At 44.4% G+C, this 17516-nt stretch overlaps 1 protein-coding gene across 3 annotated transcripts; it reads right to left on the bottom strand.

Annotated features, from left to right (window-relative positions):
- Positions 1-651: 651 nt before the first annotated feature.
- On the bottom strand, positions 652-17278 carry LOC112853516 (E3 ubiquitin-protein ligase TRIM39). 3 transcript variants are annotated; one of them, XM_086706461.1, is made up of 11 exons: positions 17173-17278; positions 14701-15160; positions 13428-13523; positions 8324-8554; positions 7113-7135; positions 6415-6530; positions 5518-5702; positions 2291-2391; positions 2113-2195; positions 942-1067; positions 652-795 (listed from the first exon to the last, which is right to left on the bottom strand). In XM_086706461.1, exons 2-11 carry the CDS (start codon positions 15151-15153, stop codon positions 698-700), a joined length of 1512 nt encoding a protein of 503 aa, XP_086562587.1. In that variant the 5' UTR covers positions 15154-15160; positions 17173-17278; the 3' UTR covers positions 652-697. The 3 variants fall into 3 exon arrangements, with proteins under 3 accessions (XP_086562587.1, XP_025772849.1, XP_025772846.1); XM_025917061.2 differs by lacking the exons at positions 652-795; positions 942-1067; positions 2113-2195; positions 2291-2391; positions 17173-17278 and adding an exon at positions 16471-17113 and having other exon boundaries at positions 3679-5702; XM_025917064.2 differs by lacking the exons at positions 5518-5702; positions 6415-6530; positions 7113-7135; ... (2 more) ...; positions 14701-15160; positions 17173-17278 and adding an exon at positions 2464-5147.
- Positions 17279-17516: the final 238 nt, after the last annotated feature.

Genomic DNA, 17516 nt, shown 5'->3' with positions numbered 1-17516 from the left:
GCTGGCACCCAGCAAGAGGTCAGTCTGAAATTCTGTCTTTGAGTAAGTTCCCTACGGACATCAAATAAAACAATTTTTGTTGTTTACTCATTCTCAAGAAAATCCTGAGGGTTTATCTATGGGGCACAGTTGTGTACTGTCCACCAATGTCCTTTCGTTATCACCTTTGACCTTGTTCAGGTTTGTACCACTTCTCATATTAGAATTTTATAGAAGAAAACCAAGAGATTGGGAAAGATCAGCTTGGAGTGAGCCTGGAGGATCTGAAGCCATTCTGACCCCCTAAACTTTTTTTCCTTGTCTAAAAACGACATCAGTGGCATCAGCAGTCTGTTTAGCCCTTTAGTCAACAGTGAGGGCTACCTAAATAAAAGATATTCTATGAAGGCTCAAGCTCTTGCCAACAACCCTGGATCCTGAGTTCCAAATGTGGCATTGCACTAAGGAAGCAGGGATGAAGGAGCACTGGGGTCAGTATCCTGGAAATGGAAGCTGCTCAGTGGGCAAGTGGTTTATAGAAATCAGGATCTCCCCAAATTGTAGGAATATGAACATGGTAAAGACAGAGAGGTTAGCCAGTGACAGAGAAATACCAACCGAAACAGAGGAAAATAGAATGAAGAGCTGAAATACTCACAGAATCACACAAAGTGAGACACCAATATACTTTATTTATTTCGAAGATAAGATGAATCCATCACTGGTGGCTGGAGCTCTCATGCTGCACTTTCTCCTCACAGAGGTGGGCTAGAATGGGGTGGGCTGTGTTTGGCAGGGGTTGTGGAGATTTGGGATCTGTGTAGATGAGAATTTGGGTTTTATAAGACTGTGGCACCTCTCCCAGCAACGTAGAATCCACCTGTGTAACCTCATCAGATCTATGCCCCCCATCACTCCAATCTTCCTGGAGTATCCTCAGTTTTCCTCTACAAACCTCTCACCTGCATGGCTCCCCAGCTGGGCCTCAGGCCGGTCTCCCCAGAGCAGATGATCAGGATCATTGAGGAAACGTTGGCTGCGCTGGCATGTTAGGCAAGTCTGTACTGTCCAGCGCTGTCCCCTGCATCCTGGGGTTTAAGCAGGGGTGGGGTGGGGAAAGAGTGCCCAGATTTAGGAGAAGAAAAGCTCTCCTTCATCCAATTTTGCCTCCACTGTTTTTCGGTACGAATTCCAACCCTCCCCAACTTTGAATACAAATTTGAGATGTCTTACCCCTGCTTAAAGTCCATCAAATTTTTTTTTAAAATTTTTTTCAACGTTTTTATTTATTTTTGGGACAGAGAGAGACAGAGCATGAACGGGGGAGGGGCAGAGAGAGAGGGAGACACAGAATCCGAAACAGGCTCCAAGCCATCAGCCCAGAGCCTGACGCGGGGCTCGAACTCACGGACCGCGAGATCGTGACCTGGCTGAAGCCAGACGCTTAACCGACTGCGCCACCCAGGCGCCCCTCCATCAATTTTTTTGTATCCTTTTAAGATAAGGTCCAAAGTCCTTAGAAGTCTCTTTAAGATCTGCCCTGTTTCCTTCTCCAGCCTCATGCTTTAACCTTGTCCACCTCAAACTCCAGGCTCCTAAACTCTGGTCTCCTTGACAGCACCACAAGCTCTCTTGTCTCAGAGTCCTCACACATGCCTAGAATTTCCATCTCTTCACTCCTTTTGCTTATCATGAACCTCATCACTACTGGTATAAGTAATGTTACCTCCCCAATTAAAGCATTTTTCTACACTATTTTAATTGTTTCTTAGTCTATTCTATCAGACTATAATTTCAATGAGAATAATGTATCTCATACAATACTTGATACACCTTAGAAAGAAAAATCAATATTTGTTTAATGAATGAATGAAAACAGTGATGTGAATCCTGTCCTCCACAATGCAAAATAACACCTATTATTATGTATGGGTGGGTTACCTCTTATAGCAACATCATTTCCCTATTGTCCAGATCTTCGTTTGTCCCAGAGGAGTTACCAATTTAACCCAAAGCTGGAAAATGTCGGCTGCTGCAAATCCCACGCTAGACGCCCATCTAAAGCAAGGAAGGGGATCCCCTCCCCAACCCACTACTGCACCTCAATCACCCCACGTTAGTAGGAGCACTCACGTCTCTGACGCTGGGTGCAGGTGAGGCCAGGGATAAGAAGGGAAGAGCAGCCACGACAGAGGGTCCTCTTCACTGAGGGGTCCCTGTGGGCGGAGGGGGATGGTGATCCGAGCGCCTGCGCTCATTCTCCCCATTCTTCCCACGTCCCGCCCGCCACCAGGCTCCCGGAGCGTCTCACCGCCGCAAGACCAGCCGCTTTGCGATGGTCCTCTCCGTGTGGCAGTAAAACCTCGCCAGCGCCTGGTTCTTGGGGTCCTGCGCAAGGACACAGTGGGCGGCCTAGGGAAGGGAAACTGTCACTCGGTGGCCGGCCAAACCCAGTCGCCTCCCCAAACGCCCCGACGGACTTGCCTGGTACAGGAAGTTTAGCCTCTGGAAGGCCTCTCGGTCCTTTACTGGGCCAGCCATCGACGCTGCACTAGCGCCTCACGAGCGAGCGTCCGCAGGTCCTGCCCCTCCGATAGCTCCGTCTCGGGCGCCTGCACAAGGCCTCCTGGGAAGTGTAGTTCCTGGGCCTCTCTCAGGGAGATCCTTACTCTGGCGCCACCCTGTGGTCTCACAGACCCAGCTGTTTGTAAACCCATACTCATCCATGCAATCCAAGCCCAGGGCGCCTTTCTGAGTTTTGGCCTTCTTCTAGTCTTCCTCAAGCCCATGATCAACTGTACTAGGTAGGAAAGGCTAGTGGAACAGGAGATTATCTTAAACTAGGAAATATTTTCAGGACAGAATACTGGTCTCTTTATGTAGATAGGCTGGGGAGATGGTTATATGCAATTTATACCTGCTAGAACTTCTTCCCTACTCTCCACAAGCCAAAGGTAGATAGATGCCTGGAAGATCTACAGACTGAAGAAACAGAACTTATACATTCAAAAAAAGCACTGGTACTGGTGGGAGTGAAATTGGAAAGGATCATGAGGGTGGTGGAGGGAGGGAAGTACAGCTTATTCCCATTCCTTTCCACTTACCCAAAAAACACTTTGTGTTATGCAGTGCTAGACACATAGTAGGTGATCCTAGCTAACTCCTAGTCTTAGGTACTGGAGCACAGAAATTTTGACAGCATCTCCTGTCTCTGAAACTCTCCTCTCCCCCAGACCCCTACCCAAGGCATATATTTAACATCCCTTACTCTGACCTCAGTCTCCTGTTTGTTCTGTTTGACATCCTGTGTTTACCTTTGTCTCATAGATAATGACCAGCATTTCCTGAAGTCAAGAGTAGAGGAATGTGGGGTGGAAGGGCATAACATGAATGAACCCTGAGACAGGGAGAGGGCAGAATTAAGTAAGGAGAGAATGAGGCCTCTCTCCCTTCTTCAAACCCCATCAGGCCAGGCAGGGAACCAGCCCTTCAGCTCAGAAGAAATGGCCCAAACTTCCTCTGGGACTAATTTCCCAAAGTTCCCTGAATTCAAATGAGGAGTGTGTTTAAAATGTAGAGGCCCAGCCCTACCCCAGACTTTGATCAATCACTGAGGACAGCCCCAAGAACATGCACTTTTAACATCAGTAATTCTTACATAACACAAGACCATTGTCAAATTACCACACAACACAGAGATCACTTCAGTGGATCCTTTGTTCCATGTTATGTTTTACCAACCAAAGCATCTTGCCACAAAGAACCACAGTCAAGGCACAAAGGTAAGAGGAGAGTCTGGACAAAGTCCTGTTGAGGTGGTAGGAGGAAGTGAAACACTCTCAATAAACTGCAGTTTCTTGTCCCAATCTTCTGTGAATCCCTGATCACCCAAGTAGCAGATATTCCAAATCATTTTAGTTTGGTTTGGCATGCATCGCTTTAACCTTTTTTGACAACATATGTACCCTACAAGTTGTTTATTTTGGCCTAATGTTAAAATGATTTACATTCTCTGATAGGGGAAATGGCAAAAGGTGAAGGATGGCAACAAATATGCAAGAGACTGGCTCTTGTGAACACTAGTTCCAGGCCATATGAACATAGGCTAAAGGAGGTTGCCTATGTGACACTTTGCTCTACATACCCTGTCTTCTACCCTGTCCTCAGGGTGAGGAAGACTCCATTTTCCTTCTCCCTTTTTGGCTTGGACACCTTAACCAAGTAACAAGGCTGACAACTTGGGAGCAGATACTTAGTAACATTCTTTAAGGCCAGGGCTTTGGATAGAAATACCTTTCTCTTTCCTCTAATACTTGACTGTCCTTTCCAGGTCCCCTTGGGAAAGCAGTGAAAGGGTAGACATGTCTTGAGGGGTCTCTGGCACCTCACCTCTGCAGGAGAAAGGTGACTGACCGATTCTTGGAGACAACCAACTCTAAGGAGACAGGCAATAAGCCAGCTTTGCTGAAGGCTGAGGCAGGGACTTGGGTTCTCCTCTCATTTCTTCTCACCCTCTCCTCCCCACATTCCTACCTCTGGCCAATCCTACTCATAATGGCAACTTACTCTGGGAGTAGAAGACCAAAGAAACTCTGTTAGGAATCTGTTCCTTTAGCCCCTTTCCCAACTTCCTTTCTAATCTTCTTGATGCCCAATCTCTGCTCTCAAAAACAAAAAACAAACAAACAAAAAAACTCCTTAACTTCTAGACCCACAAGAGCAACTATCATTCATCTTTATTTTAGTCTAGAGGTACACAGACCCCTCTGATCTTTCTCAACAAATAAGAACCCCTTAAAAGAACGTACAGGGGTTTCTGTTTCCTCTTCTGGTTTTGAGCAAGTCAGACCCTCTCACAGACTTTTTGTTTCTGGAAAAGCCTCTCCTTCCTTCCTAACCTATCCATGTGCAATAGAAAACCTGATGGACTTCAGGGGAGATAACCCCTGGGAACTAATTCCCCACCCTGACGGTTAGGAGAGAGACAGCTGTGTGCTCATCCCAGACCAGTCCTACATACTCCTCCATATAAACCATTCTAGAAACCAAGGTGCTTCTCCTAAACAGTGCAGGACTGGAACCAGGCAGACACGAAGACGTTCCAGCAGGTCACAGGAAGGAAGGCCCATAGCTCTTGACCCTGACTCACCCCAATTATTCCCACATCCCTACCTGTCACTCCCAATCTGTTGGGGGCCTGATTGTAAGTGGTGCAGCATTCTTCCGACCAGCACGGATGCCTGGATAGAAGAGGGGCCAAAGTTTCTCAGTAAAAGTATCAGTAAAGGTGTAGATATGAGAGCGGTCTGTGACATTGTAAAAAGACAGTGTGCCGGCCTCATAGTCTAGGAATATGCCTACCCGTTTGGGTTTCACCTTGATGTGCAAAGGGGTAAAAGGCGTGGTGGTGGCTGCATATTTGTCCCCGTTCCACAGCCGCACCCGCCAGTAGCCAGTCTCAGGGAGTGGAGTCAGCTCGCCCTTTCGGCTTACGGAGTCACGGCACACGCCCACTGCCCAGTGGGTCTTATCACCCACCTCCACCTCCCAGTAGTGTCGGCCTGAGGTGAAGCCCTCAGTAGCCAGGACACAAGGATAGAAGGTGAATCGCCGTGGTGTGTCAGGGAGATCCCGGAGTCTTGTCTCCACAAACTTGACGCTCTTACGATCTTCGGACAGGACTAGGTTAGGGTGAGCAGTCTCTGGGTCCAGGGTCACATCCGCTGGCGGGAGAAGCCAGAGTGGGGAGCTAGATGAGGATGGGAATAGCTAAATGCCCCTGCCTCACTCTCCCAGCCTGCCTTTACAAACTTGTTTCCTTAAAGGTCCCCAGAACACCATGGTTTAACTTTCTCAATCCATGCTGTCACCTAAGGGAGAGGAGGGAACAACAGCTTCCCTTCTTACCCTGGCCCTAAAGTAAACAGATAATAATCTCAATTCTGCAAGGGCTGATGGTTTAGGCTCCTGCCTTATCCCTTTTTCATCCCCCTGTGACATCATCTCACTGAGTGATGAAGCACAAGTCACAGTCCAAGGGCCAGAAAGGACAGAAAATGTTAAGAAAGATACACAGCAAGACAGCAGTATGGTCCAGAGATAGGGTGACCATGTATCTGGTTTCCTGGAACAGTCCTGGTTTGTGACTATTTTCTCTGAGTAAATATTAATGGCACTCCCTCTCGTTCTCAAAAAAGGACAAGTTTAGGCATATTATTTAACTTCTATGGGTCCCTATTTAGAAAAGTGTGGGCCTAAGAGTAGATGACACCTAAGCTCTGTCACTCACAGTGAGATTGAAAGCCAGGTAAAGGGGTGGGTGTGGCCATGGGCACAAAATGACAGATGGTACAACTGAAGCCCAGATAAAGTGGGACTTAAAGACTTTCTTCTCTGCTGATTTCCTCTGCTAGTTTATTTTTGGGAACAACTCACCAATTAGCTGTTTAAGGATTTTCCTTAGGGCAAAGTACTGTCGGGGGAAATTGCTGAAGTTCTTTTCCAGCTCTATGGACACTGAAGTCACCTCCATGGTCTTCACCTTCTCACATCTAGGAGGGATAGGGAGATAGGGGAAGAAAGGGCAGGGTCAGGGGAAGCTCCAGCTGAGTGAGTATGCAGATATTGTCATATTTAGGGAGAAACTAAAATTCTCCATCCTCCCATTTTCTCCCTCCTCCCTGAAGACAAGTACTTACTGCTTTCTTTTGCCAATCTATGGAGAGCCATAGGGTCCCCTGGACAGAGTCTTATTTTAAGAATGAGTCTCAGAACTTTCTGGGGGTATTGCTATATTTCATGCAAATGGGTAATCACCCTCCCCACTCTCCCAACCCCTTCCTTTGTCTGTCTTGTTTGGACACATTTCCACCCATGGACAAAGGTAGCATCTGGTTCTACATTACCTTGGTTTCTTCCTTACCAAGTTAGTCCTGATGCTCAATGGGGAAATGGTAATGTACTCTTACTCCCAATGATTTGCTCTCTAACAGCCTTCATGGACGCAATGAACCTTCTCCCACATCCTATCCAGACACTGTGTGACTTTCCCATCATTCTCCCCTACTCCTTACTGTACCCTTGGTTTCTAAGCCAAGACCTAACTCACTCAAAGAGATGCAAGAATCACTTACTTTTCCAGGGTACTTTTGACATCCTAGAGGGAAGGAGAAAAGAAAGCAATATTGGTCCTGGTAGTCAAGGGTCCTAAAGGCAAAAGGTTCCCCCTCCTCCCCAAAATTCTAGATCTATAAAATAGGAATAGGGCAATCTGAGGGTCAAAATGCAAAGGGAAGCGCTCCAGAGGGATCAGAGTACATCTTTCCCAATCTGATCTCTGTTTTCAACTTTTGGATAGCATCAAGCTTGGTAATTTATATCACTTCCAAATGGTTTCTTGTGTGTTTGTCTTGCTCCTCAAGGACACTGGGAGCTCAATGCAAGGGACAGGGATTGTGTCTGCTCTATACTCTGTCCCCCAAGTACCAACCACACACCTGTCTCCTTGAGGATCAGTACAGACTGGTGGCATTGGAATGAATCACTTTCCTGTTGTTGTTGTTGCTATCCCCATCTGGTACTGGTTAATAAACATTGATAATTGTGTGCCAATCCTGATTTTTGAATACTTGGGGTCCAGAAGACAAAGAAGACAAATCTTTGCCCCCCAAGGATTTCCCAGTTTAATGTGGAAGGCAGAACACACATACATGAAAGGACACAAGAATAAGTACCAAGCAATACATAACATGCAGATAAATGTACAATGAAGCCTCACTGATTCAAATGCTGGTAATCTGATCTCTAAAAAGAGATATGTTTCCTACAACCTTGCTAACACCATTCATCTGCTTAAAAGAACAAATTATTTCAAACATTTTAGAGTCATTATTTACATAGCAAAAGTTAATATATTATTTATACATAATTTCAAGTGTCCTTCAAACTAGGTTTCTATTTTTTTGTTTGTTTGTTTGTTTTTAGCACTAGGTAAATCAAGTTCCAGGACCTAAAAGTAATGGCAACTGCATTCACATAATTTTTAATGTATAGTTTTTTCACTGATTCAGACTAGATTTCCCTCCTTTCAAAGGAGTGAATTTTTTCTTTGGTACAAATTAAGCACATATTGTTCACAAGACATAAGAACACAGAAATGATTAGAAGGGGATGGGAGAAATCAGAAGAAGACTTTCTGTAGAAAAAGATCCTTTGAGTATGTCTGGAAGAAAGAACTGGATTAGAGAAGCAGAGCAGGAGGATGAGCATCCCAGGTTGACAGAATGGCCTGTGCAAAGCTATACTGCACTTGACCTGAGAGGCTATACAGGGGCAAAGGTCGAACCTTAAGCATCTCGAAGCCCGACTGTAAGCACTTGCCCTCCACCTCAGCAGCCAAGTGGGCCAGGTCCCGGCGCCTGTCTCCAAGGTGAGCAGCATTTTCTCGGAGGCGCTGTAGAATGTCCTGTTCCTCCTCCTCCAGGCGTGAAAGCAACATCTGCTGTTCTTCATCCAGCCGCCTATGAAGCTCTTCAAATTCCTTTAAGATCTGTTGTCGGCGACACTCCACTAGTCTCTAAGAAAATAGGGAAAGCATTATACTTAACAGGGCCAGTGGGGCATAAGGGAGCCTTTCCCTACCCACCATGTGTATGAATTAACAGATTTCCAGTGTCATTGCAAATACTCTAACAGGACACTCATGTTTCTCTCCATTGAAATCTCCTCTAAGTAATGGCTCCATCCCCATTATCACCCCTACTGGTGACTTGGGAGTGAAGACTACTGGGGAGATTAAAAAAAAAATCAGTGTTTAAAAAAATTTTAATTTTAGGGGTGCCTGAGTGGCTCAGTCAGTTAAGTGTCCAACTCTTGACTTCAGCTCAGGTCATGATCTCATGGTTCATGAGTTCAAGCCCCACATAGGGCTCTGTGGCGGCAACACAGAGCCTGCTTGGGATTCTGTCCCCTGCTCTCTGTCCCTCCCCTGCTTGCTCTCTGTCTTTCTCTCAAATAAAAATAAACTTAAAAAAAATTATTTGAAAAAATATTTAATTTTCTTTATTAAATTAACTTCTAAAAAAGCTATACTTCTGGTTTGGTGAAAAAAATGCAAAATATAAGAACTCAATAATATAGAGACATCTATTTTTTTTTTTAATTTTTTTTTTCAACGTTTATTTATTTTTGGGACAGAGAGAGACAGAGCGTGAACAGGGGAGGGGCAGAGAGAGAGAGGGAGACACAGAATCGGAAACAGGCTCCAGGCTCTGAGCCATCAGCCCAGAGCCCGACGCGAGGCTTGAACCCACGGACCGCGAGATCGTGACCTGGCTGAAGTCGGACGCTCAACCGACTGCGCCACCCAGGCGCCCCTAGAGACATCTATTATTATGGATACAAGATATTTTTGCTAGTTTCAATGCTAAAGTTATAGCTAATGAAATTTATCAAGAAAAGGAAAATAATAAATACTGGGAAGTTGGAGACCAGATGATCATCATTTGTATATTGCTAGACATCTACCCACTAAAAACCAGAGACCAACTGGAAAAGTATCAGAATCAGTAAGATTTTAGTTATGAGTTGTTACCAAATATATACAGTTGACTGTTGAACAACATGAGTTTGAACTGTGAGAGTCCACTTATACACAGAATTTTTTGGTTCAATATGGTATAGTACCATAAAGGTATTTTCTTTTCCTTACGATTTTCTCAGTAAGTTTCCTTTCTCTAGCTCACTTTATTGTGAGAATATAGTATACAATACAAACATATAAAATAGGTATTAATCACTTTTTATGTCATCATCACTAATGCTTCTGGTCAATAGTAGGCTATTAAGAATTAAGTTTTTGGGGAGTTGAAAGTTATATGCTGATTTTTGACTGGACTGGGGTTGGTACCCCTAACTTTGTTGTTCAAGGGTCAACTGTATATAGATTTCAGGGAATAACATGTTAATAGTTTCAAGTCACTTCAGACAACTGACAGTTCCCATCCCAGGAATAGGTTCCAGAAATTTGTTAGTGAATTATATATTGAAATTTGACGTTTTTCTCTCAGCTACCACACAGACTTAAACCTTTAACATTCCTGAAATTTGATAATATGGGACTAAAACACCAGCCATAATACTTTCTGAGGGTTATTAGCAAGCACATCCTTCCTTCTCTACCTCCACTGCAACAAGTGATCTGCTCAGACGTATTCTCCAAGTGTCATATGACTGATGGGGAGAAATAAACCCAACAGGGAAGCAAGAGAGAAGCAGAGATTGGGACTCTGGAAGTAAAATGCAGATAGAAACTGAAAGGTACGGCTGAGGGTGAATACAGAGGGGCTGCAAAGCCTTACAAGCCTGGTGTTTCTGGATTTCAAGCTAATTCTCAGCAGAGGCTGGCTAGCTCCAGTTCTAGAGTTGTTGCTTCCTATTCTACTGCTGCCTTCTCAGGTACACACTGGAACAAAATATATTCTTAACACATTTACTCTGTGGAAATTAATAAAGGAAACCTGGCTAAAATGGTCAGGTTGCCAGCAGGGGGAGCACTCACGCCCCACCACTGGTCAATTGTTATCCCAACAGGTAGAGATGTACCTTATAGGTCCATACTACCTTACTACACCAGCAGGAGGAAGAAAGGTTTTCTTTTTGCAGTCAACAAGCCCAGCCAATGATAGACTGTCACAACCTAGCCAATAAAAAGTCACTATACTCTGAACTCCGAGTTTACTCCAAGGATTTTCTTCCCAATCCCCGCCTTTCCTATATAAAAGAGTGGTCCTCTGCTTTGTTCTCTGGACTTGCCTATGGTTTTGCCTTAACTTGCTTGTCCTGAATTGCAGTTCTCTGCTATTCCTGAATAAACTCAATTATTCTGATAAAATAACTGAATTTTCTAAGGTTACCAACCCTTGAAATACAACCTTTTTTCCTGTGTGTGTGTGTGTGTGTCTGTGTGTCTACATGTGTGTCTATGTTGAGAGGTGATGTATGGGTAGAATTTAGGATTAATAACTATGTTTAATAGGAACCCAAAGGGGTCTCTCTTATATAATCCCATCATTCTTCTCTTTTTTTTTCCCACTCTATAGTTGTATGGCAGTGGTTCTTAATGAAGGTGTTACTTCCCACTAGGGATATTTTAGAAACAAGGGGCATCTTTTTGTTTGCCATAATAGGGGGTACTCTGGTGGGCTGCTAGCACTCCAATGTGTGAGATGACCCTGCAACATGCACAGTCCTGCATCATTTTCTATGTTCCGCTGGATATTCAAAAACATAGGCCTAGACTTAAATGCCATTTTATACATAAACAGAGTAATTCTTACCCAATTTTAATATACCTGATTTTTTCAGAAACAGCTGAATAAAACTAAGACTGTATTTTGTTTTTCTTAGAACTTTATCAAAAGTTACTTATCATTTTGAAAAATTATGTCACTAAGAGCTAAGCTGCTTGTGGTGCTTGTCAACATTACTACGCAATTACCTGAGTCTGAATTTGTATTTGTTGCATTGTTGATGGTGTCACAGAGAGATGCAAGGATAAAACTATATTGTGGTGTCTTTCAGGATAGTAATGCCCAAATATTTACATACCAGATTTTATTATAAATCACTTTCCTCTATGTTGTGTGTGTGTGTGTGTGTGTGTGTGTGTGTGTGTGTGTGTGTTGGGCATAATAATCTCTTTATAAAATTATGCAGATAAGTTATTTTATCTATAATTTCCACTTCAGCATGGTTAATTACAAATTATTTATTTTTAAAAGGGGCATTGGGTCTGATTCTGGAAATAGGGATGAGGGAGAGGTTTCGGAGAATTCAAATGGTTACAAAAGGAATGTTGGTGGCAGTTTCAGAGACCACTGAATTTTTAAAAATACCACAGTTCTGTTCAAGCATTTAAAAGGTTTTTAAAAATTTTTATTCCCCTCTTTATTCTTTACCTTTAAGAAGGTGATCAACAGGAACAGGAAAGTTAATGACTGGGAATAAGCTTCGTTTTCACATATTTTAAGTTTCTCAGGAGCCCTCCAAAAGAACAAAGAACTTTTTTTTAAAGTTCACCTTTGCAATCAAAATTAATTAATATTTTAAAAGTTCAAAATCTTGTTTTATTCAAATATATAAAGGACTAAGGTAATACTTAGTAATACTTAATAATACTTGCTTTCTGTCAAAATGTTGTCATTGTTAAAAAATTAGTGTTCCTACTATTTTCAAAGTTGTGTTTAATCTCTGGTGATCCCTAAATCTCAACTCCAAAAGCGAATTATTTCTTCTGGAAGCTTTTAATGAGGTCAAATTTCTATGTTGTCTTCTTATGAATTTGCAACTGTGCTTTTTGTGCCATGTCATTATCTGTTTTCTCTACTTGACTGTAAGCTTAAGCAGGACAGGGACTGTGTGTTTGCTCATCATTTTTCCCCAGTGTCAAACACAGAATTTGGTCTATACTGGAAACTTAATACATATTTATAGATTCATGCAGAGCTAATATCCCTGATTTTGTCCCATACTGGCTATGTGATCTTGGACTAGAACTTATCCAAGTTGTTTCCTCCTGTGATAACTAGGGGTAATAATACTCACTTTACAAGAGATCTAAGTTCACCCTTGCTAAAGATGACCTTCAGGACTTCCTTCCCTTTGTCTGACAGCTCATCTAGGTCCCACTAAAACTTAACACAACCCTGTACATTTGGAATGTCATGGACACCCAATGAATTAACACACAGGACTCAATAAACAGTTATTACTGCCACTATTAGGAATTGTTCACTGTCCAATAAAATAAGACAGTTACCAAAATATCATGCTACAACTATGGTAATACATGAAAGAGAAGTAAAATTATATGAAAATTAAGAAAATCAATTTCTGAAGGGTCAAGAAAGGCTACATAGGAAGTGGCTTTTATCCTGCCTGAAGGACAGATAGGATCCTACAGATGTAGGGTAGACAGGGGAACAGTCTAGGAATGAACCAACATCATCTAGCATACCTGAGCTTACTTAAGAGAATGTAGTCCTAAAAGTCACTGGGCATTTTTGTGAGCTCTTGGTCAGTTGCTTCTTTCTTCCACCCCAGTGAGCCTTCCAAATTCTCCTCTCCTCAATCCCTCTAAGAAACTCCTATCCCTGCTCTCTCCCTGCCTCTCATTCCTGTTTTACAAGAAAAAAGACCAGTGCGCATGAACTCCCTCAACTTGTCAGATGTAAAGTATTCTGTCCATCCTTCCTTCACCTCTTACATCCTTCTCTACAATACTTAATTCATGACAAATACTTTAATGCAATGTTTAATGACAAAGAAGCCTAACAAAATACCATTGTTTTTAAGAGAAAAGCAGTTTTCCAATGAATCAGAACTGGTGGATTAAATAATGTATGGTTAATTGCCTGCAAAGCAGCCCAAATGGAATCACCTGCCTTTACCTTGAGCTCTCCAGGCTTCTTCTCCTCAGAGGACTTGCAGCGGGTGATCTCCTGCAATTTCTGCTCCAGGGGCTCCAGGCACTTCTGCAGTTTTTCCTGAGGGTGGGAAGTGGGAGAGGTGGGATTTTGGGGTGGCTGGCATATCCTACATTCAGAGGTTAACCCATTAGTTTGAAACCATTTGTTTGCTTCCTGTCTATCTCACCACCTCTTGATCCCACTTCTTTCTTTGTCTGTCATTTGGGGTGTCAACTTTTGGTCCCTCCTCCTGCAACCAGTCTGTCCCCATCATCTTCCTTGCTCACCAAGAACTTTCCTCTCACTGAATCTCACAGTTGTCCAGCTGTCACCAACTCCGTGTCCTTCCCCAATCCTGTCATTTTGTTACTCAAGTGACTGCCTATTATGGTCAAAGTGACTTTCTGTATTTTGATAGTCTTCTTTAAACTTGTCCTCTCATCCAACTCTAACCACCTGCAAATAAATCTGTATTACTTACACTGTAGACTACTTTAAATCTTGCTTCCAAGATTTTATTAACATAATTAAGCAAAATACTTGATACAGTGCTAACATATTAAAATCTTTAGTTCCTACTACTTGAACATTTACCCTGTGTCCCAGCAGTACTTAAATCAGATGCCACATTATCCATTATCTGGGAAGATGCAAACATCTTAGTCTGGTGGGGATCAGTGTAAACTGATGTTATCTATTCCCAATACCAATGGGAAAATAAGGAACATTTTGAGCAGGGGGATAGAATGAAACCAGACTAGGGGCACCTGGGTGGCTCAGTTGGTTGAGTGTCCAACTTCGGCTCAGGTCATGCTCTCACAGTCTGTGGGTTTGAGCCCCGCATCAGGCTCTGTGCTGACAGCTCAGAGCCTGGAGCCTGCTTCCGATCCTGTGTCTCCCTCTCTCTCTGCCTCTCCCCAACTCTCACTTTGTCTCACTCTGTCTCTCGAAAATAAATAAATGTAAAAAAAAAAAAAAAATGAAACCAGACTACTTTTCAGTTTTTCCTAAGTTTGATAATCTCCAAGTGGTTTCATTCATTTATATAATACAACACCACACATATCCCCATGCTTGGGGATAACTGATTAGATGTACTCTGTGCCCTCTGTGTTTGTAGCTCTGAGGGGACTAGAGAGTAAAGACCAGTTATGGTCTTGCTGTTAGGAGCTTAGGATCCTTTACCTAGGGAGTCTCCCATCTTCTGTGCTCCTCCCTCATGCCCCATGTTGGCATCATGTGTGTGGTTCCCCACCTTGTACTCCTGTGTGGCATCATCCAGTGGCACGACGGTGTGGGCCCGGTGGGTGTGGGAAATTGCACATATCAAGCATACAGCCTCCTGGTCCTCATAGCAGAAAAGGCTGAGGGCCTCATGGTGCTGGGGGCAGAGGCTCTCATCTCGGATCTTCCGCTTGACAGCCTGGAGCTGCTTGGCAATTTCCACCATGCTGCCTAGCTGTCGATTAGGCCGGAGACTGCGGTAGCGAGATGTTTTTCGACAGACAGGACAAGGGAAGTCCCTCTCTAGGTCCTCCCACCAGCGGGTGATGCAAGCTTTGCAGAAGTTGTGCCCACACTCAATGATGACAGGCTCCTTCAGATACTCCAGGCAGACAGAGCAACTCGCCTCCACCTGTAAGTTCTCCAGAGCTGCAGCTGTGGAGGCTGCAGAGGCTCCAGCCTCTAACAGACTTGTTTCTGCCATTATTTAACTTAGGGATGAAAAGGGGGCAGAGAAAGAAAAATATTAGTTGGAGGTTTAATTTTTTTGTGTCCCTGGACTGGCATTTACTCCCATGATAAATCCTAACTCCAGTTAGCCCCATCTTGGTATTTTACATTTTCTCTTCCACTAGATACAACTTCTCTTTTGTTTCTCTATTTCCAAACCTTGTGACTCCCAACCATCAGTCTAATTTTTTTTCCTGTTCAGCAAACTGACACCCAACCACCAATCTCTTTTGTCTTTTACCTCTGCTTTCTCTTATTAGAGGCTTCTTTCAACTCTAGCCCAGCACACTTCTTCTGATCTAGGCTCAGTACACATGTATCTTAAAAGCAGACCATTGTATCCCTACTAGATATAGTTTTCTAATAGTGAGAAAGGATCTTGGGAAAGTGAAACATGCCATAAAAGTCCAAGTATTAAGATTTCTTAAGTATATTTTAAAGTTTAATGTTACAGAAGAGTTTTATTACAATAGCCCCCTGGAGCATAGGCTTCTCTGCCATTGTCCTCTGTTTCAAGGGTAATAAAAGGAATATTAGGCAAGGGTAACAACCTCTTCTTTTCAGGAAAACTTGAAATTATTCTTCCCTTTATTAGAGTAGTCTAGGGGAAGTGTGTCTTCTTCTTGGAATGACATTATTCACCCAACATCTCATTTATTTGAGTGCACTTAGACATTTAGGACTGCTGAAAAGTGATTAATACGTGGCAACTACACTAAAGAGTATATACTTCTTGAAAGTATATACTTCTTGAAAAGAAGGCTGACAAGTCTATCCTAAATATTCAGCAGTGACTGGAGTTTTGAAATAGCTACTGATAACTAATACCTTGGATGTACTGTGCCTCCAACTAGTAGGTTCTGGAGTGGCTGGGAATTAGAGAAAGAGGCAATTAAAGTCTCCCTCAAGTTAAGGCTCAAAATGTTGGAAATGCATCAAAGAGATTTATAAAGCTGGTCCCCCACTCCTTCCTTGAAAATCACCACTTTTATCGATGAAACCATGGATTTCTCTATCCACCCTCCCTTCCAACAGAAGAAAGGAAATTTAGTAGGTCTAAGTGCTAAGAAAGAAGTGGCCATGTGGTGAATAGGGTTAACAATGATTACTGTATATATTGTTGTTGGCACACATGAAAAGTGTTTAATTTGGAGTTGGAGCTGATACCTTATTTGGACCTGAATTCTTTCCTCAACTAGGAGAGAAGTTGAGTTAGATGATTTTTCTTTACCGAAGAGAATCCAACTAGTGAACCTGTCCCTTTTTTCTAGAAATTAGGTGGTCTCCTCACCTGGGGTAAGTTGAACTGTATGCAGAGTTAGGGACCAGGATGGATCTAGACTGGCAAAGAAGTGGTGTGAAAAAGAAATGGGGAAAAGGTTAGGGATGCATAGAGAGGACTTGGAGTTACAGCCATAGTGAGGCCTCGGGTGCCTCCAGGTTGGTAATTTCTTTCCCTCTATTCCTTGTGTCTCAGTAGAAGGGCAAACTTGAGGGACGTCCTCATTTTGTTTCTACCACTGTCCGGGGTCCCACCTTGCGACCCTCTCCTGAGCGTCGTCCACAACTCATGCCCACCCTCGTCTCCATCTTCTCTCGCCAGATCTGGCGTAGGGGGATTGGAGAAGGGGAGAGGAAACGTCGTGGTTGACAGGGAGGGAGGAATGCGTGTCCAGGTGAGGAGAAGGTGTGACGTGAAGGTGGGATGCCCGCCGCTATGACGCAGCCGAGGCCCGCGGTGACGGCGTCAGAGTTTCACCCGGGGAGGCGAGCGGCAGCGGGACGGGGGAACGGCGGGGTAGCCAAGCAACGCCGGACGCGCTGACGTCGCCGGGGCGGCAAAACGTCCGCCCGGGCCCGAGGCGGGCGGAGGCAGCTGTGGTTACGTGCGGGGGGCCGGTGACGCAGTCGCGGGGCGCTGGGACGCGGCGTGCCGAGCCGGCCGGCGGGGGCAGGCCCCAGGGCCCGGGCGCGGCAGCGGGACAGCACCTACCTTCCCGGCTTCAGGTCCGGGAGTGCGGGGCGCGGAGCCGCCGGAGCGCTGCCTCCCTCCTTCCTCCTCCCCCCGCCCCCGCCCCGCAGCGCGACACACAATACTCGCCGGAAGCGGAAGCCGCGCCGAGAGGCTCGTGTCAGTGGAAGCCTTGGTGTCGGCTGGCGGCCGCCGCAAGGCCTAGCAGTGCCTGCGGAGAAGGAGAAGGAGGGGGTCAGAGGTGAGAAACAGCTGGAGGAATCAAGAGCGAGAAGGGACCCGGAGGGGCAGGTGGCCGAAATGCGGTCGTTCAGGTGACCCGAGGAATCCTCAGGAGAAAGAGGGCCGCGCATGCGCCTGGTTGA

The sequence above is a fragment of the Puma concolor genome, chromosome B2, assembly GCF_028749965.1.
Source record: "Puma concolor isolate L17-30 chromosome B2, mPumCon1.1.hap2, whole genome shotgun sequence".
Lineage (NCBI taxonomy): Eukaryota > Metazoa > Chordata > Mammalia > Carnivora > Felidae > Puma > Puma concolor.
This window is presented reverse-complemented; position numbering and strand designations above follow the sequence as displayed.